This window comes from Bacillus rossius, chromosome 1 (genome assembly GCF_032445375.1).
Source record: "Bacillus rossius redtenbacheri isolate Brsri chromosome 1, Brsri_v3, whole genome shotgun sequence".
NCBI classification, from domain to species: domain Eukaryota; kingdom Metazoa; phylum Arthropoda; class Insecta; order Phasmatodea; family Bacillidae; genus Bacillus; species Bacillus rossius.
The window spans coordinates 362,874,062-362,895,031 of NC_086330.1; the positions used below are offsets into that span (position 1 = coordinate 362,874,062).

General features: G+C 40.1%; 1 protein-coding gene across 1 annotated transcript in view; it reads left to right on the top strand.

Moving 5' to 3' along the window:
- The window catches only part of LOC134528329 (serine/threonine-protein kinase pakG-like), an 80,874-nt gene continuing 59,904 nt past the window's right edge, over nucleotides 1-20,970 (top strand). The window contains exon 1 of the mRNA XM_063361865.1: nucleotides 1-226. Within this exon, the coding sequence (XP_063217935.1) occupies nucleotides 181-226 (46 nt within the window). The 5' untranslated portion in view covers nucleotides 1-180. The remainder of the gene's footprint in view (nucleotides 227-20,970) is intronic.

Consider the following 20,970-nt stretch of genomic DNA (forward strand, 5'->3'; position numbering starts at 1 on the left):
CGTCGCACGTTGATCAGCGGCGCGGAGGAAGGTAGTGAGTGGCCTGCAGTCGCACACCGCGTCTCGTGCGAGAGGTTTCGTATCAGGAACGCGGTAGGCCGGACGCTTCCCGGACAAAAATTTTCTGCGCATTCATTATTTTTTGTGGCGATTGAAGAAAGTGTGAGCAGTTCTACAAAAATGTGCAAATACCTGCTGGTCGCATTGCTGGTTTTCTCCCCATCAGGTAAGTCGAAAAAAAATAAATTTGAATGCATGAGCTGCAGTCATTTACACTGTACTAACATATTATATATTTTTTTAAAATTAAATTTTGATTATTATGATAAATATATTAACAATTACATAAACTAATATTTCCATAAATATAACTAAGATTTGTTTTGTGTAATATGTATTTATTTATCATGTTACCCTCCCATTGCGATTTCATGATGACCATAAACTGCAGTAATCGTACAGAAGTGGTGGTATAGTTGTTTAGATCAGGGGTGGTCTAATAGTAGGGTCGATTGAAGATATATTTCTCTCTCTCTCTCTCTCTCTCTCTCTCTCTCTCTCTCTTTCTGCCTGTCTCCCCCTCCCCCAACCAAAAAAAAAAAATCTTAGAACTAAAATTGTAGGGTAGCAAAAAATTGATCTGGTCCAAACTTGTCCTTTGAGGTGTGTATTATTTTACATGTTATAGGGATGCTGTGTCGTGTTTATTATTTTTCAAATAGTACTCTTAGAAAACAGCTAAAATGTTGATAATGAAATTTCAGAAAATGCGTTAAAATAGCCTTCCAAATTAATTTTTCAATATTTCGTACACCGCATTTGACTGGGAGATAGATATTACCAAGTGATAACCTGTCCGGGGGGGGGGGGGGGGGGGGGGGGGATGGGGAATATATTATTCTCATTCGCAAATGGAAATAATTTGAAAGCACACTTGACTCGGCATTGGATTCCTTTTTTTTTTTTAATGCGCGTGGCGATTTTTTCTTTCTTCATACCGTCACCCTATTATTTAACCCCTTTATTGAAAAGTATGGCGGGAAGGTATGATGTAAAAAATTCGAAGATTCGAAAAGGTCCATAGTGATGGTCTATAATGGACGAACCCTGTTTTCACCTGAGACGATGGAGAATGGTCCGTCGGTATCGAAGTCGTGACCTCGACAAATTGAGGACGCGTGCCAAAAATGCCCGACCAAATAGATCCGTCACTGACTGCAGTTTTGTCAGCGGCACACGCGGTGCGCAGAGCTTCAGGAGAAGCCACGCGATTTAAAACTGCTCAAGATATCCCAGTGGGGTCTGTTTACGAAAAGCGCTGAATGGCGGATGGGTAGTCCTGTATACGTATTTAAAAAAAAAAAAAAAAAAAAAAAAAAAAAGTAATTTTTTAGGAGAGTAAAACAGGCCAAAACGTGTGTTTTCAGAAAATTTTACAGATTCTTAAAACCACTCATTATACCTTTATCTTCATTTCTCCGCCATCTAATGTTACGGTCACCGCTGATCACATTGTTGCCCCGTGCACTACGAGGAGACACCGCGCTAGAATCACCAGCGAGCGTCGCTCACTAATACTCCCGCCTCACACACACTAGGAGGGGTGCACTGTGTCAGTGAGGATGAAAAACGAACATGGCTTCTTTTATATAGAACGCGCACTGCTCCGACTAGTAACTCAAACGAGCCCAGGAGGATCGAGCGAGGCGGCGCGATGTTAAAAACATTGGCCTTGAGATCGGAGGAGGGACCCTGGTTGGGATGCCGGACCATCCGTCCTGGCTACGTCACGTCCGGGGTTCCTGGACGACCATAGCCGCCATGGAGCGGGAGGGTGTGGGGGTGAGGCCTTGGCGGGTATGATATACCCCCCCTCCCCCCCTCAAGGGGCGCACATCCATAGGATTCGCGAGGGCGAGAAAGGGAACAAGGTGGGGAGGATGTTTGCGAGAGTTCTGCGCGTGGTTTTTATACACACAAGCCATCTTTGGATAGGCTGCTTGTAATTTTTAATAATTTTTTTCTACTGATAAATGAAACCGGGGTTATATTTTTATTAACACTCAAATTCCGATGGTATCGTGACTTCACACGTGGCAGTTAAAAAAGCTTGACGCTGTGTAATTCTTAAGTTATGTAATGAATAGGGATCTGCGATTGATTGACAAACAGATGCGTCGATAATATAAAGGGTGGGAGAAGGTCCCTTCTTGTCCTTATTTCCCTGACTTGTGACGTTAAGACGGAACACCTAACAAATGCGCAAAAATCATTGTCGTTAGTAAAAAAAAAAAAAAAAACTTTAGTCGCAAGACGTCGCCAACCTAACAACCTGAAATTGTAAAACAGTAAAAAACAAATTTCTTCCTCGGGCTTATTCTGAAAGTTAATGTTTATCATTAAAACATGTGAATTTGCCAATAAATTGATTTAAAAGTTTTTTTTTTCCACTGTGCGAAAGTTTAACATCTGAAAACGCAAGTGTAATAAAATCAACATAGACTGCGTCTTTAAAGTTTTCGGAACGCTTCACTTCAAATATGGAAGGCGAAAACGCAAGTTGAAAGTTGACCGATGTTTCGTAGTTATTAAACGGGTATTCGAAAAAATACGTCATTGAAATGTTTGCATCGCGCATTTTTTCAGTTATTTTGTTTCATGCGTAATTTATAAACCCGGCCTAATTATCTAGCTGTGGACGAGACATAAAACCAGATGCATACATTCCACCTTATGATTCCAGGGGCATTTGAGATGTCAGGTATTCCAAGAACTTTTCGGCAACTTCCCTACCCCAATTGCAGTTGTTATATTGGTGTGACTTCCGGAAAATTTATATCTATAGTTTTTTGTTTCATAGTCCCTAGACCCTAAAACTAATGCCTAACACAAATTTATATATATAATTTAAATATTTAGCCAATTTTCAAATAGCTTGCTAAGTTAGTTTAGTACTTTTCTTTTACAGTATGAATAGTCAAAGTTACCCGATTAAAAATTTTTGCCACGTAAGCCGTGCAAAGAATTTCTCCCTCCCTCCACCTACCAAAAAGTTTAGTATGTTTGTTTTTATTTTAATTGTTATCAATAGTAGGGTTATTAATGATTCCTTAACAAAAAATTGTAGTCATAGTATTTAATAATTGGGAACAGAGTGGGATTTTAAACCTTTCGGGAAAAAAAATAAGGTAAAATCTACACTTTTTTAAAAAAATTCAGAACCTTAATTAATTTGCCTATCAACACTGTTTACGGGTTGACGTTAAGTTCTAATGCACTCTTTATGTATATATTTGACCGATACGTAAAATACAGTGATGTAAAATCGGACCAAGGGGGTAAGAATGCTTAGAATTTATATATATATAAATCACCAATAATTATCCAAAATAACCCATCAGTTTGAAGGTTGATTTATTTATTTTTTGTATTCGTTGATAAACGCTGCGCCTCGTGAGTCGTGACTCGGACCACGTGCCCCCTGGCGAGTCTCCGGGTTGCCCTCGCCCCAGTGCGGGCGTTCCGAATGAGCCGACCTACTCCCCGGACCTGGTCCTTGCTCCTCCTCCTTGCTCCTTGCACCTTGCTCCTGCTCCTTGCTCCTTCCTCCTTGTTCCTCGCTCCTTCCTCCTTGTTCCTCGCTCCTTCCTCCTTGATCCTTCCTCCTTGCTTCTTCCTCCTTGCTCCTTGCTCCTTGCTTCTTCCTCCTTGCTTCTTCCTCCTTGCTTCTTCCTCCTTGCTTCTTCCTCCTTGCTCCTTCCTCCTTGCTCCTTCCTCCTTGCTCCTTCCTCCTTGCTCCTTCCTCCTTGCTCCTTCCTCCTTGCTTCTTGCTCCTTGCTCCTTGCTCCTTGCTCCTTGCTCCTTGCTCCTTGCTCCTTGCTCCTTGTTCCTTGTTCCTTGTTCCTTGTTCCTTTCTCCTTGCTCGGTGCACGGGACATCTACAGGCCCCCTCGCACGATCAGTCCAGGTGCTCAGCCACGACCGAACAGTCCGAACTGACAGTTTCCACTGAACTGAAGCCTTCCCCACACACGCTCAGTCTTGTGGTTGCTGTTGATTTTGGATGTTTTGTTTCGTCGTAGAATATTAAATAAACTTTGGCTGTTGCAATTGGAGTTGCACTTTTAGTTATAAAAAAAGCACATCAACCGAAGAGTATAACAAAGATGTCTGCCACGACACTCAGCCGATGGACTGATAGTTCGGACTGATCGTGTGTGGGGTCTTAAGATTTACACCAGTCCATTCCGAGCCCGCGTTCGTGCATGCTCGGTTTATTTTTCGCTCTCTGCTCAGGAAAAATCAACACGTTTATTATTAGAATATTAAATTAAATTTTTAGGTCATTTGGTTACAAGTTTTATGCTTATTGCTTAAAACACTGGTAAGTAATTGCGCAGAAGGGCCACATTTCTGAAAATCAAAGATTACAATTCCAAAATAATAAATAATATTTTAAGGTTTGGTGTGAATATTACAAAATTGTGATAGAGTGAAAATGGTCAGTCAGGTTAGCCACATTAAAAATAATTTTAATATTGTGGACTGTTTATTAGGTTAGCTACATTAAAAATATTTTTAAAGAGTGGATGGTTTGTTAGGTTAGGATAGCTACATTAAAAATAATTTTAAAAAGTGGATGGTTCGTTTGGTTACGTTAGCTACATTAATAATACTGTAACACAAATTTAATGGCCGTTTAGGGATTACCATTTTAAGATGTGGTTAACCTAACGTAAACAATTGCCCTATTATTTTTAAGTATTTATAATGTAGATAACCTAACCTAACCAATCGTTCACACGATATCAAGGTATTTTTTTTTGTAGCTAACATAACCTAATTAACTGTTTGAAATATTTTAAAGTATTTTTAATGAAGGTAGCTTGACAATTGTTTAATTTCTCCGTCGCTGAAGTCTGACAATCTTGACATATTTCCCGAGCTCCGAAGTTGCACGAGCGGCCTGCGAACAACTTCGGAACTGTTCGGGCCTCGTAACGGACTGGTGCGAATCTTAGCCGAAACCAAATACGCTACCATATTGGTAAAATCTTCATGACAAGGACAAAAAAAAATCCAAACAAATATTTTGTTTGTATTAAATTACTCTAATATTAAATCAAAGGTAATATTATTTTTTATATTATTTTTTTGACGGACTTAAAATGTAAAACTGTCATAAACTACTCAAATCAGTGGAATTTCACGGAACACTAAATACCTCGTTTTCACCCAAATGGACGCTGCGTGGAGGCAGCATTTGTTTCGTGAAGATGTCGAGATAGACGAAGTTAATGCTGCAAATAGTCATTTGTTTAGAAGCTTTTCCTTCATAAAACGTAATTTTATCCAGGGTGTAATTTGCGATCAGTAGAAAGGTTTGGTGAGGCGGATGGGGAATTCAAACTCCCGTAAGGCTCTCCCCTCCTTCCCCTTGTCCTGGCTCTGAGCCGATGTGGAACTTTTGCGAATTACGTAATAAAATAGAAGGTTCCCGCTCCCGCGTAAACCACTTACGATTATTGCGAGCCTTATTTTTAGTGCCTGTAAAATGTCGTGAATATAGCCTACCCATATCTAGCATTTTCACTGTTCCCAAAGCACCTTAACGTTATACAAGGTCCTAGAACGTTTTTCTGGCTATGATCATACTCTATGCCATGTGGTATTTCTAAGGAGGGCTTTCTAAGTGTGTTCATCTTAGTAATGCTTACACACTTTTTCCTTGATTACAATGATGGAAACAGACAACTTACTGGGATAGCATACACGAATGTCTTACGTCATTGGGTTGAACCAACCCAAAAAGATTGCCACAATACGTACTGTCATTGGATATAAATACTTTTATCTAATGTTGCTGCTAGTGCTGGATCATATTTAAAACTGTATAAAAAAATTAATGCAATAATTTTACATAATCATGAAAGTGCAAAATATTTACATTTCGCTGTTCGTCTGCTGATTCCAGAAGTGAACGGAAACGAAACAAACAGGAACCAACGAAATGGTTACGAAACGTTAATTCAATGGAACAAATTTTGAGATTCGTATCGATATTTACAAATATGATAAAAAGAAACCACAAAGCATTAAACAAATTTTGTACTTGAATTAATCTGTAACGTATTTAAGATATACACAAACATGGCTACCGCGGGAATCCTTCTTTTCACAGACGAGAGAGCCAAACTCCCGATCGTGCATATTCGGTTTTTTTTGTTCATTGTAAATAAATATGGCGGTGTTGATAAAAGGATACTAATGGTCAATTAGGTTAAGTTAGCTACATTATAAATACTTTAAAACATTGTGGATGGTTGATTTGGTTAAGATAGCTACATTAAAGATACGGAAAAAAAACATAAACTTACGGGAACTTCGGGTTTTGGCTCTCTCGTCTGTGAAAAGAAGGCTTCCCTGGCTACCACCGCGGTTCGAATACTTGGCTTCTATTGATCGCGCTGGGTAGCGTAAACTGAAGATAGGTGTGTTGCCGAGCTAATCCATATATTCTTCCGTGTGCGCATGCGTGCCATCGTATATACTCTTTTACGTGCTTCTATGTATCCGTGTCTTTTAAGAACGGCCCTTAATAACAGTGCAAATTTAACTTTTCCGTGTGATGGAAACACACACGGATATGTAAGCATCTATCTGCTAACCAGCTTTAACTTGTAATTCTTCGAGTGTGGGTTCTCCATTGTTTCCCTGCTTCGCCAGCCATCTCGGGGTTATTTATCAAGAGATAACGCACTCACCCTTATCACGCATTATCTCGCTCGTATCAACAGTCTTTAATCTTACTTGCTACGAAAAATACTGTTTGGTACAAGGCTGTTCGGCCGCGATATTCAAAACTGTGACTGTTTATAAAGTTAGTCGCACAAGGGGTATAGAGATAAGAACAAAAAGAGCTTACTTGATATCAATAGTTTTTAACTATCTATAGTTTTCTTTTAAAAATGAGGCTTCGTTAAAGTATGCATATATATGTAGTGACATGCCTGAAGTTAATAGTGACATATTAAGATTGGTGTTTGGCATAGTATTCACTCGTTTTCCGGAAAGATTTAATTGTAAAAGTGCTGTCAATTGAAACAATATTATGACCTTTAAAAATATCACAGTGTTATCTATTTATCTATCCTTTAACGAAAAATAGTTGTGGCGTAAAAACTATTGAAACCCATTAAGTTATTTTTCGGTTCCTATCTCCCCCCCCCCCCCCCCAAAAAAAAAAATAATTATTCACGGAGTTATGCCGAGGGGGGAGGAATTTAAGTGACACTGTTATGCACACACAAAACTTATTTAAAACTATGTGACCTTCGAGGTCACAATGGGCTATCAAACACTTGTACGCCGATTCATTGAGAACTTTAGTGAACCGACCACCGATTTACAGTGAGATCCCGTGTTTGCAGTTACACCTGTTCCACAGGCGCGAAACATAACCTCAAAATAGCCTGGCTTACACACATATTCCAACTGCCATAGTCTGCGTCACATAACTTGCCTCAAATTTGTCAGTTCTCGAGAGAAGCACCCGTTTCTCAACCGTCACTTGCGCGTGATATTTGTGTACTGACAGCTACCACCCCTTGAAGTTGTTTAAAAATATTGTTGGCAGAACAGTAGTGGCGGAAGGATACGTGGACCATTTGTACTACTTTTGAGAACCGTCGAATTTGAGACAAGTTGCACGACACAGACTATATAGCTCAATAAGACTAGCAGTTTCATATTTCCTTAGTAAAAAAAAACTTATTAGCATCAGAAAAAGGCAAAAAGGACGTAGAAAACTAAATTTTTTGGAACCCTTACGAATTTGAATATATCCTAAAATCTTGCGCTCCAAAAAAGTTAAAAAAAAAAGCAACACCTAAAACAAAAAAAAAATCATCAAAACAAAAAAAAGGGGGCAATAAAATATCAATAAGTAATAATATTAATTAATGTCCAAAACAATATAACTAGATCTTAAATCTAACTAAATTAGAAAACTTAATAAACCAAACGAAATATTTTAATTATATGGTTTTTTGAACTAATATAAAATAAAAATGTAAGGATGGAATCCAACCTGACTCACCCAGGTTTGAACTTGGATAATGTAAGATTTAAAAGTCGAACATACTTAGATAATAACCACCTACACCTATTCATAATATTGATTTTAAGGCCTTGCTTCAAGTGAGTCAATCGTCACGATGACGTTTAACGTTCCTTTCGAAACGTCTTCCTTCTGCTGTGCGCGACGTTTCATATAAAATTCGCATATTCTACTCGGTATTGAATAGATGGGGTGGGAGAGAGAGAGAGAAAGAGAAAGAGAGAAAGAAAGAGAGAGAGAGAAGGATGCACAGAGCGTGACATTCGTGGCTAAATTATTTCTGACATTACTGATGCAGCTGGGTAAAATATAGATATGCGTGTTTTTAATTATAAGTTTGTAAATCGGCGCAGATAAGCATAACAGTACAAACGCGGAAGAGCTAATATACCTACTCTAACGTCAATTAAAAAAAAACTCTAGCTATATATAATTCAAAACAGATTACGCCTGCACATTTATTTTGTACAAAGTCATTTAACAATAATAATCCACCAAAATAATTTTGCTATCAAATCAATAAAATAAATGGTATTATTGCAAAGCTAGGAAGTCCACAGTACTTCCTCTTGCTGATTGGTTCCCATCGTTTATCGCGTAGTGGACAATTCTTTACTTGCGGAAGCGTAGAGAAACCATAGTGAAAGTTTTACCCTTTTCCTTGTTCAGTCTATTCTATTTTCTACTGATAGCTTTGAAAATAATAAATCCAGTAGAGATCTAATTCTGTGTGTAGCTGACGCGAAGCGCCACACAATGTTTTTGACGTGATAACGTCTTATAAATAGATGAACGCCGGCTGCACGCACGAAAAATAGTCACGATTCGCCTGAGCCGAGCGTGCAAGAACCGGCCAACCACCGTGCGAGAAAATCTTCTATAATATCAAATAGGTTAAGGCGGGTTTTTTAAAACTAATTGTTCGTGATAATATTTAAACAAATTATTTAAATTAAATTTGCAAAAACTGTAAATATGTAATATTTGAAAATTAAAAAGTATGCAATTTTTCATCAATGTTTTCTTACGATGTTATCCCGTTAAATTATCGTCCGTAAACCGACTTTACAGGCAACCCCCCCCCTTTTTTTTTTTGTGCGCAGTGTACAATTTTTTTAACAGTTAAACTTATTTAAATTCGAGGAGAAGTCATCAGGGCGTAACGAAAATGTTGCTCAGAGGGCCAACGAAATTTCACCGATCAGGAGTGGGACACTCGATGGCATGTTTACATTACAGGGCATCTTAATATTTGCGCATTCACATACTTACTCACTCGCATACTCGCATACTTGCAGACTTGTGTACTTGTACACTTGCACACTCGCACACATTATTATATATCTATATGTGAAGTTTTACTTATAACGCGCATGGCAGCCGTGCTCCCACATTTATAATTTTTTTTTTCGAAAGAGTTATGTTTAAACCATGTTCACATGTCATGTATGTGTTCGAGACAGGAACAGATTTACCGTCACAGTAACTTACTGCCGTCAGACGTGTGTTATGTCTGCGCAGATGAGACTAAGTTTATATGGCAGTGTAAACGATTTTTTTTTCGAAGAATTTTACAGGTATGCTAATGGCAATGTTTTGTCAGAGCACTGACATCGGCCAAACCCTCAAGGTATCTTGCAAGTGCGGTCGTACCTTAATTGCGCCTTAAACGTATTTTTATTATTCGATGCGTGAATATGACGTTTCCCAAGCAGTCACCACGCAACAAAGCAGCTGACTAGTAGTTTTGTTTCCGTGGGAAGTTTCGGGGAAAAAAAAAAGATACCGTGCGAAGTTTCATATAATGTCCCAAGTTCATGGTCACACAGTCTAGAGTGAATATAGAGGTAGAGTGCTGGTATAGGATGTGGAGTGTTCGAGGTATCATTTGAGGGCCAACTTCCATGGTGCCAGGGTAGCCTACATAAGTTGAAACCGACTTTTACAGGATTGCCAGAAAAATCCTGAAGGGCCATCCAAACGTGTACATTCCGAAACATGGTAATTGTTCCTTATACAGTTTATATCAAAGTCCTATGATTCATATTTTCAAAATCAAAACTATTCTGGCTGTGTTTGTCTACTCCTCAGTTTTCGTAACGGCTAAACGATTGACGCTACCATATTTATTTTATTTTATATTAAGTATCTACAATTTGTTTATTCGTGTGGAAAAGAGTCATTGATTTGTGCAATCAACTTTATAAGTATCATTTAATTTTATGTGAATAATTTGATAGAAAATGTAAATAATTTATTTCTATCTATACCTAATAAGCAAGAAGTTTAACTTCTGTCGCGCATAAACTCCACGCACACACTTTTTTTTTTAAAATTATATTTTGTGTCTTACTTTAAGACACGCGTTACACGTTTGGAAATGTTCTTTGAATACTTCTTGCAGTCGTGGTCAAGATAGATATAAAAAAAAAGTTATTTTTCGGACTGTAAAGCCATTGTTGGTTACACTGCCTGCCACAAAGAAACCACAATAATGGATACACAGAAAACCAGCCCAAATCAGCCGATGTCAAAAGTTAAATGCATAGACCTCACAGAGAATTTCTTGAAAGGAAGAAGCCAGTAAGAAACACCTCAGCACAGGCGAACACAGGGGGCTGACAATGACGAGACAGTTGCGAAAAAAAAAACAGTAAACAAATACAAAACCGACTGTGGAAAACATAGCGACGAACAGACGAACCCAACGACGATTCTAAATCGTTAAAACCGACAACACATCAGCTACGAAAATGCGAACCCAGCTATGTTTTTTTGGCCTGTTTATTGTGTGTTTACGTATTCATATTTCTTTGCCTGTTCCTCGGGATTTCTCTACGCCATACAGTGCAAACTAGCAATTATAATAAATTACAATTGCAAGACAATTAAAAAAAAAAAAAAAACATATAGGCGTACTAGAAGATGTTTAAGCTGACTGGATGCAGAGTTCCAAACACACAAGGCCGATGTTGAACGGGAGTAAATACATATTTACCAGCAGTCCACATTCCAGAACGCCAAGGCCGTCTTCCGAAGGCTTGTTTCCCGGGCGTCGCGAGTCGGGAAGCCCTTGAGGATGGTAGTTGTTGCCCGACTAGTCTGTCTCCTTGAGGACGAGAGAGAGAGAGAGAGAGAGAGAGATAGAGAGCGAAAGAAAGCGAGAGAAGGAGAGAGAGAAAGTCGTGATCTGGGGGGGGGGGGGGGGGGGCTCTTAGCGGTTCTTAGCTGACGGGAATTCCGACTCGGGGCGCTTATCTCCATGGGCGGATTTATTTGGGGGGGGGGGGGGGGGGGGGCGTATTCCCGTCCCGCCCTTCCCAGACGCTTAAAAAATGAGTTTAATACGATCCTGATATGATTACGTTCGTTACAACCCTTGTGGCGGCCCCCCCCCCCCCCCTCCACCCTTAAAAGAAATAGAAACAATCCAGGATGCGCCCTTTAGCTCCGTTCCACGAATGTCCAGTTGCACAATTCTGCTCTTCGATCCGCCATCCATTGATCTTAGCCCACGAATAATCTGAATCGTTCCTCCAAGCGTTGCGCCAACACATACTGGGACTACACGATCATGCATTTACATTCTGCGACAACAGGCGGCAGCAAAGTCTAAGAAATGTTAGGTGCAGTTGTATTGGCGGGGCTGGAACAACGCGAAAGTCGCTAGTTGCGAGCAAAATGGTTGACGCGATTACTACAAGATAGCAGCACATGTAGTCGCTGCTTCATCTTTCGAATTTAAATAACGACTGAAAACACATACTGGAATTCAAACGTTAATACAAAACGAAGCAATCGGAAATCTGATTAGGTTGGGACAAAAAAAACTTACATTCAATATGGTAAGTAATCATGAAATGTTATATCAAAACAGTAAATAAAATAACAAGCATTCCGAGCATTTAAAATGTGGTATTTAGCGTGAGAAGAGGTTGTAACACTAATAACTAAAAGTTTTGATACGTGTATTACAGATGATGAGAAATTTGGTAAATAATAGTCTAATATTTACGTCTGATTAAATAAACCTGCATAAAGTACCTGAAAATGCCGACGTTTGCTGGCGCAATGATGATTCGAGAGTCGGTTTGCATCGGAATTCCCAATGATCGTTCAGCGCTCACACAACAATGGTGCACCAGAAAAAGTGGTCGAACCATGATGAAACCATCTTATTATGACTTGAGATCACGCTTGAACTCTAATTGTGCAACGGGCCAAAAGACGCGGGTAAGTAAAAACCGTAAACGGATCACGGACCCGCGATTTATCTACGTTTCACCATCCGTCTACCGCTTCCACAGTGCACGGAAACGTACCGTAACAAATGGAAATCAATGACGAATTTTACGGTTACGAAAAATTAATTCAGTCGATAAGAATTCGCGATACGAGAATATAATACGGTTATGTTCTACATATATAATAAAAATAAACCCAAAAAGTAATCATAAAACAATATATATTTCTGTACTTTCAACGTATTTAAAACGTTGACAAACCGCGGCCAAATACTCGGCTTCTATTGGTCGCACGGAGTTACATAAACGGAAGAGCCGGGCATTTCTGAGCAAAACTTTAAACTGTTAAAAATTTACACTTAAAAAACACATTCAAAATCAAATTATTTACAACTTAGTTTGTTTTCATAATAAACATAAATTATCAAAATAAGCACGGGGTAGAATTTTCGTGGTGGTGATTGTTCAATTCTAAGTTATATGAGAGGTGAGCAAGGGCAACCATATGATGATTTTTAGAGAGGGGGGGGGGGAAGGAAGGAGGGGCTACACCTGGGGGTATGCAGTGTTTTTAATATTTTGGAAGACGAATGACGGCTTGTAAGTATAGAAGTAAAAAAAACGCTATATAAAAATATTTTAGTGTTTATAACCACTTCTACATAATACCGACTTTTAAATCTTTTTTCGTGAAAGAAAAACACCTGGCTACACTTTATAAATTTTCTTTCCCTTAAAGCTCTTTTTAGGGGGGGGGGGCGGGCATGGGCGCCCTTGGTGGGGTGACGTGTTGCGACTTGTGTGCTTTGAAAACGACAGTGATTTTCTCTCGGATTGGTTGCGTGCTGCGTTGCTGGGTAGTTCATAAAGAGAGAGAGAGTTGAAAGCCGTTGAAGGTTTATCAGGAGCGGAGCACGGGCCGCTGTCGACCCTGCGGGCACGCGGGCGGTGACTTCCTGGAGTGACGCGTCACCCGGCGTCACCCGCGACTCGTCACAACTCGCGAGTTTCCCCCCCCCCCCCCTCCGCGCGCTCCCGCGGGGCGTCACGAACCTGTCTGTCCGCTTCGACCGGGCCTCGGCCGACTACACACCGGTCTGTGAATCACTCGTCGTCATCGGGACCATTCAACACGATGGCGCGGAGCGAGGATTTTTTCCACGGATTCATCGGGTGGCAAAGTAAACTTGGAGCACACATGATTTTCCTTCATGGACTGCAGCGTCGTTTTTGACGTAACAACGTCTAATAAATCGATGAACGCCGGCTGCACGCGCGAAAAAGTGTCCCGTAACGCTCATTGTTCCGTTACGCTGTGTCCCGTTACGCTCATTGTACGCTTGCGCCGCATCTATCTCTCTTCCATTTCGACTGTTTATAAAGTGAAGTGAAAAGTTAATGTGGTTTTCATTGCTTATTACAACAAAAATTTCGGAAATCAAGGTTAATTATTCTTGCATTAAAAAATCTGATTACTAGTATAATTTCAAGTATTTATTCTTTTATTATTAAAATAAAAATGATTCAATTTTATTAATAAAGTATGCAATCATTTCATCAATGCTTTGTTATGACGTTTCACGTTAAACTATCGTCCGTAAACCGACTTTACAGACAACCAATTTTTTTGTAATGAAACTTCTTTGGGCGCGATGAGAGTAAAATTTCAAGGCCGAATTGTAATACGTTTTCGTGGAAAATTGTTGTGAAACGTTTCTGACGCGAAAAAGAACAGAGATTAGGTACTTGGCCAAAGATATATAAAGAGAGCACTATGCAAATTACGATTTTGGACTCGTTTTCGTTCTCTTCTTTGTGCGATGATTCTTCCCCCACCCCGCAAAAAAATTGAACCGAAAGAGATAGATGAACGAAAGAATAAGGCAGAGAGTGAGCGCATGCGCTTGTTTAAGAAAATAGATATAGGTATCATATACAGTCAGTTGTGAGTGCCTTGAATTCTATATTTGCTACCAGCGCGCTCGCGTTCCTCCTTGTTCAACCAGCAGCGTAGAGAGCGCTGTTGAGACAATCCCTGCATTTCCTGCTTAGAGAGCGCTACCTGTTGTGAATTTCATTTTTCGTTCAGAGATTAGGCGTGTTCCAAGTAGCAGAACTGTTTCAAGAAACCGTAACAGGCACAGTTTTTCTTTATGGTGTAAGTATTAAATCGGTGAGTAATTTTTTATTGTTATTCGACCATTATTGATTGGTCAGTAATTATTGATATTATGAGAGGTTATTTGAAAGTGAGTAATAATTTTGTTAATCGATGTTTATTTAGAAAATTGTCTTTTTTCTCACCTTCTCTCTTTCTGCCGTTTTACACCTTACGATATACTTACGAGTCGAGGCTTGAATTGCCAAAGACGTTTCACTTCTATGACATGAACAGCGTTACACGCGCTTCTTCTTTTTTTTACTACAGCCCCTCCACGCTGAAGCCAGTCCCACACGGCCGAAGTGTTTGTGGGGCCTACAAGAGGGATGAAGTTAAGGAGGAAATGTACGTTACAGACCAAGTCATATAAGCTTTCTGTTAGCGTTCCAAAAACTGCCAGTGACATCACTCACCTCCCCTCCCCTTGCCTATCCAATTGGAAGGAACTGAAGAGCTGGCAAGGCGCGTCTGTGAGCTGGGATCTGGTCCGCAGGGGCGAAGCCAAATTTCAAGCCCCGACGCCCGTCTGGAGTTATAAAAGTGGCAGGCAGCAGTGACTACCCTGAGCCAGTTACGAACAAGGAGAAGAATTGATTACCCAATCACGTGCTACTCGCCAAAAGACGTGACCTTGTTTTTAATCGACCAATTGTTCACCAGCTTGAGTTCGCTCTGAAAGTAGAGAGAAAATTGCAAGTGTGATACTGATATAATTTATTGGTGTCTTACAAGTTTGTGCTATACGTGGAGATCACGTTTTTGTGTTTATGGCCATAGTGACGTTTACAGTATTTAGATTTTTTTTTTAAATTTTTTTAAATAGTTGGTTTTGGATTGGGTAAGATGCCGCGACAAAATTGTTTGTCCCCTGGGCCTTGGTTTCTCTCGACGGCCACTCTGATCTCGCGTCGACGCGCACCCCGGGGGGGGGGGTCTTTCCAGCGGCGCGCGACGTCCCCTCAGAGTTGGAGCAATGGTACAAGGGCTGGGAATATCATTTAAGGTTTTTAATTTGTAGGCCTATATCAAAAATTTAAAACTATATATCTTAAATTTTCGTAAACAAATTAAAAAAAAAAAAAAACTTCAATGATATTCTCAGCCCTTGTACCGTTTATTGTAGAAGCCGACGACGGGCACCCACACGAGGCTGCGGCGACAGTGGCTGCGCGTTCCGACGAGCATGGATCCGTTAGAACAGCTCAGAGTTGTTCGTCAGAACACAGCAGTGTCAGTGCAGGTTTTATTCCATCCGCCAGCGAAGATGGAACTCATACACGATGCGTATTTCCTTTGAAACTCCGAATTTGAAGTATTTATTAAAGAGTATTGACCAAAAAAAAAAAAGTAAACGGATTGTTAGCTGCAAGAGACGATAACGGAGAGTATCTAGAGTTCAAATGCTCGTTCAAGATATTTTTAAGTCTACTAATAGTTTTGTTCGCAGGATTTCACGGCCATTGTCTGAAGTAGCTTGGCTTCTGGGTTGTAGCCGTGTCCTTGGCGAATAATTCACCGACGTTTCGGTCGACATTGCGGTTGCCATCATCAGGAAGCAGTTACTTCAACTAATAGTTTAATGAGTATTTCAGAATGACACCTACAACGTTCTATTCATTTTTTTATTGTTATTTATATTATTAATTGTTCTACGTCCATTGTAATGACCTAGCACGACAAACTCGTGGACGTTATAACTAAATGCGAAAAATTAAAACTTGGTTCGAACGACCAACTAGTTCTGACGTGTTCGTGCGTAATCTGCAGAGGCGGTTGCAGCCAGCGTGAGCACTTACATTTCGTTCGCATTGTTTGATTGTTGTGACGAACTCGTCGGAACACGCATCCACTGTCGCCGCGGCCTAATGCGTCTGCTCAGAGCGACCAAGCGGAGACATCGCTGTCGGAGTTGAGCCCTGGCTTAAAGGCCGGGTTCGTACACTACGCAAGGAATCGCAACGTCGTAATAACGCAACACGCACTACCAGAGGAAAATAAAATTCCCTCGTTTATAAATCATTGAAGTCTCAAGACTGTAAAACAGTCGAAAACAAATTAGTACCCCGGGCTCCTTTCGATGATTCATATTTATCATGAAAACAAAAAAAAAAAATCTGTCAATAATTTGATTTTAAGCGTTATTTTCTTTCACTGTGTGAAGGTTTAACAAATGAAAACGTCGTGTGTATAATAAACAGAATATCTTGAGCTTCCATCCACAAAGCTTCTGCCGTCTTCAACAGTTCTAGAAACACATCTCTTCCAGTGTGTCCGTCGGGAACGCAAGCCAAACGCAAGAAAGTTGGAAGTGGAACAATATTTGCGTTGCGTTATTGGGCCCCGCGGTATTGGAAAATGTGATTACTGACCATTCGGCGTGTTGCGCGCTCGCGTGGTTTGTAAGCCAGGCCGCAGTGTTGGCTGGTCGCCCTCGGAGCAAGATGCGGCGTGAGTGACGCAGAGGAATAGAAGAACAGCCCGGAAAAAATAACTGTCATCTCAGCACTGTCTCCGCTAACGCAATTTTGTTTTCCTCCTTCCCGCTAGTCCATCGTAGGCGCGACTCAACATGCAGCTCTAACCCAGCTCCTGATTGCAGGAATTGATTTTCAGATGATTTAAGTCTTTGTGACCAATCGTTTCTTCCTACTATACAAGTTACAGGAGCTGTCTGGAAGATAGGTGGGCGACAAAGGTTCGGTCAGCCAATACCAGAGGGCGCATGCGCCACGGGTTATTACACCAAGTTCCCGCGGGACCCGCACGTAACTAAACATCACACAACTTAGAATAGTCATAACTGAGAATATTTGAAAAATCCACATAACTTAGACTACCATAATTTATAACGATCATAACTTAGAAACACGGTTCTTAGAAATACGGTTCTTAGAAACACGGTTCTTATAAACACGTAACTTAGAAACACGTAACTTAGAAACACATAACGTCGAAACACTCAACTTAGATAAGCCGTAACTTAAAAAAATATAATTTTAACTGTTATAATTTTGAACTGTTATAATTTTGAACTGTTATAATTTTGAACTGTTATAATTTAGAACTGTTATAATTTAAAACTGTTATAATTTAAAACTGTTATAATTTAAAACTGTTATAATTTAAAACTGTTATAATTTAAAACTGTTATAATTTTAAACTGTTATAACTTAGAACTGTTATAGCTTAGAACTGTTTTAACTTAGAACTGTTTTAACTTAGAACTGTTTTAACTTAGAGCTGTTTTAACTTAGAGCTGTTTTAACTTATAGCTGTTTTAACTTAGAACGGTTATAATTTAGAAACACGGAACTTAGAAACACGGAACTTAGAAACACGCAACTTAGAAACACGCAACTTAGAAATACGTAACTTAGAAACACGTAACTTAGAAACACACAATGCTGAATCATGCAATTAATAACGCAATAACTTAGAAAATCACAACTTAGAACGGTTATAACTTAGAAAAATTCTATAACGTGAGATCCTAAGTTACGAGTTCCTAATTTGTGTGTTTCTAAGTTATGGCAGCACCCCAGTTCCCGCCTAACTAAATAACGCAATGGTAGGAAACTTCTTCCCAGACCAACTCTTATAATGGGCCTGCTAGATGCTCGCAATATTTAACCTCGGAGTTCAGGTCTGAGCTGGACACAACTTAACTAGTTATAATCTAAAACAAAGATGGGATAGTCAGCTATTACGCCAAATAGCAACTAGCGCATGATGCGTGGCTGAAACGCAGCATGAACGGGCGTATGGGCCGCACTTACAGCCCAGACAATAACTCTGTGTTTGAAAACCCCCGTGGATGCCTCACCGACTGCAGAGACTAACGCGGCGGTGACTTGCTCCGCACGTAGCGTGAAGTGACCGGGAGACCTAAGATGTCCATCAAGTTCTGTCCCTGACCGAACATGCCCGAAAATTCACCTTCGGCCAACTTCGGGATTTGTTTTATTTTTGCGCAGGAAAAATGAATTCAAATATTAAAAGTGGTCGGTTAGTTTAGCTACATTAAAACACTTTAAAACACCATGGACGGTTGGTTAGGTTAGTATAGCTACATTAAAATAAACAGAGAAATATAAATATGTATAAATAAACCCGAGGTTGGCCGAAGGTGAATATTCGGACGTGTTCGGGCAGGGACGGAACTTGATGGACATCTTAGGCTTCCCGAAGTGACCATCAGCACTCACGCACAAGCTTTGCCTTTGTGAGTGTTGAATTTCCTGGGAAACCTATTTGAATTTAAACGAAATAATAAACAAGCGAGTGTGCTGGCCAGTGTCTTGTCGGGAGTGCGTTGAGACATATCAGTGACGTGACGCGCGCAGTTTGTGGCTATGACAGTGGGGAAGCCTAAGATGTACATCAAGTTCTGTCCCTGCCCGAACACGCCCGAATATTCACCTTCGGCCAACCTCGGGTTTATTTATACATATTTATATTTCTCTGTTTATTTTAATGTAGCTATATTAACCTAACTAACCGTCCATAGTGTTTTAAAGTGTTTTAATGTAGCTAACCTAACCGACCACTTTTAATATTTGAATTCATTTTTCCTGCGCATAAATAAAACAAATCCCGAGGTTGGCCGAAGGTGAATATTCGGGCGTGTTCGGGCAGGGACAGAACTCGATGCACATCTTAAGGCTTCTCATGACAGTGCCGACGGCGGTCTTCTAGCAGCGGGGCGGCGTCTGTCCGCCTGCCGCACTTTCCGGACACGTAGGTACTCCTCGCCATAACGCCGCGCCGGCCTCGGCGGCCAAGGTCACCGCGACGAGCGGACGTCAGTGGCGTACGCGGAATTTCATTTCTAGGGGGGTGTAGAGAGGGGGGATAGAAGCTCCTTTCCTTATGTGTGCAGCCGCTCTGCCTGCACTTGCACAAGCGTTACATGTAAAAAACTATGGGAAACTTTCTGTATATTTTAGAAGTTTTCTGCTCATTGCATGCATGGGCAGCATACAACATACACACCGTATACAGAGATGACGTTTAGGTTAACTCCCCTTCTCTTCCCCCGGGAATTCCCGCGGGGCACTTTGCTAATCCTACAGATTTGCGCTCCTGGTGGGAATGATATTTTTAATTTTTATTTTTAGGATTACGTATTATTTCTGAGGGTTAAGAGGAGGGGGGGATTTACCAGTCTTCATTTCCCCTTCTACGCGCCCGCTTGCCTGACGACAGAGTCACACGGGACTGTATAACAGTCGTACGGACGTAGCATTTTGTCTAGATGGAACACAAACTTTTTCAAAAGTGTTGCAAATTTTTAACTCCTCTTAGGAACTGATTAAAAAAAACATCAAAACGTAAATTTATATATATTTAAAAAAATTTTAAATGTAATTTTAAATTTTGCAAAAAAATAGACGTTTCTTCGTCTTCAATCTGTCCGCGGCCTTTACCTTTGCTAGTAAAAACGCTGAGAGTAAAGGCCAACAGATCTGTAACTCCCGACTTCGCACAGGTAGATAAAGATATTTAACATAGCAACTTCTCTGTGAAGAAAAGTTATTAAAAACTTGTAATTAAAGTAATGTCAAGTGTTCGACCCAGCGATACTCTATATGCTCGCATATTGAAGTACATACGGCTGTTCTTCGAGATGTGCTGTCATCGAACAGTCCGGATACAGCACAGTATCCCCGCGTGCGGATAAGGAAATACAGCGAACGATGCCGTGGAGATTTACCACGCTGTAAAAACTTATAATCTCCAATACATTTGGTATTTTTCTATGGTTTTGAGTTATAAAAATGGTTATATGTTACGGAAACAAACGTCGTATGTCCATCTGGAATAATGTAGCGTTATAATAGTGAGAGAAATTTTGAAATCATTCTAGTAGTTAGTTCACGAGTTTACTTATTTAAAAAAAAAAACAACTTTACTCTACTTTACTTTCAAAATGGCGACGTATCTTTAACTCAAAGAATGCGAGAAGTACACAAGATTCGCATACTTGCATACGTTACTTCCAGTTCGGACAGCCCTTGTGATGTCACGTCCGAGGACAAGTACGTACTATAAGTGTATATACTTTAGGTGAATTCGGACATACCTTAGCTACATTTAGAATACCGTTAACTCGTGAGTGAATGGTCGGTTAGGTTAAGTCAGCTACATTTAAAATACTGTATTATTTTTTTTTTAGAGACAAGTAGTAGGCCTATTCAAAATCATTTTCAGCATTTTGTTTATGGGCACATACACTATGAAATTATCATGAAGGGAAATTAAAGCATGGCTGGACTTTCTAGCCAACAAGCAATTGCCACTTGGCTTCCCATACACACTGGTGTCACAGTAAGACCCGTTCTACAACGTCACGAGTTTTGTCTTATTCGCAGTCTCTTTTTCTCCCTAGGAGTTAGTTGTAAGAGTTGGGAGCAAAAGAACCCGGTTCAAAAAGAGTTGGCAACTCT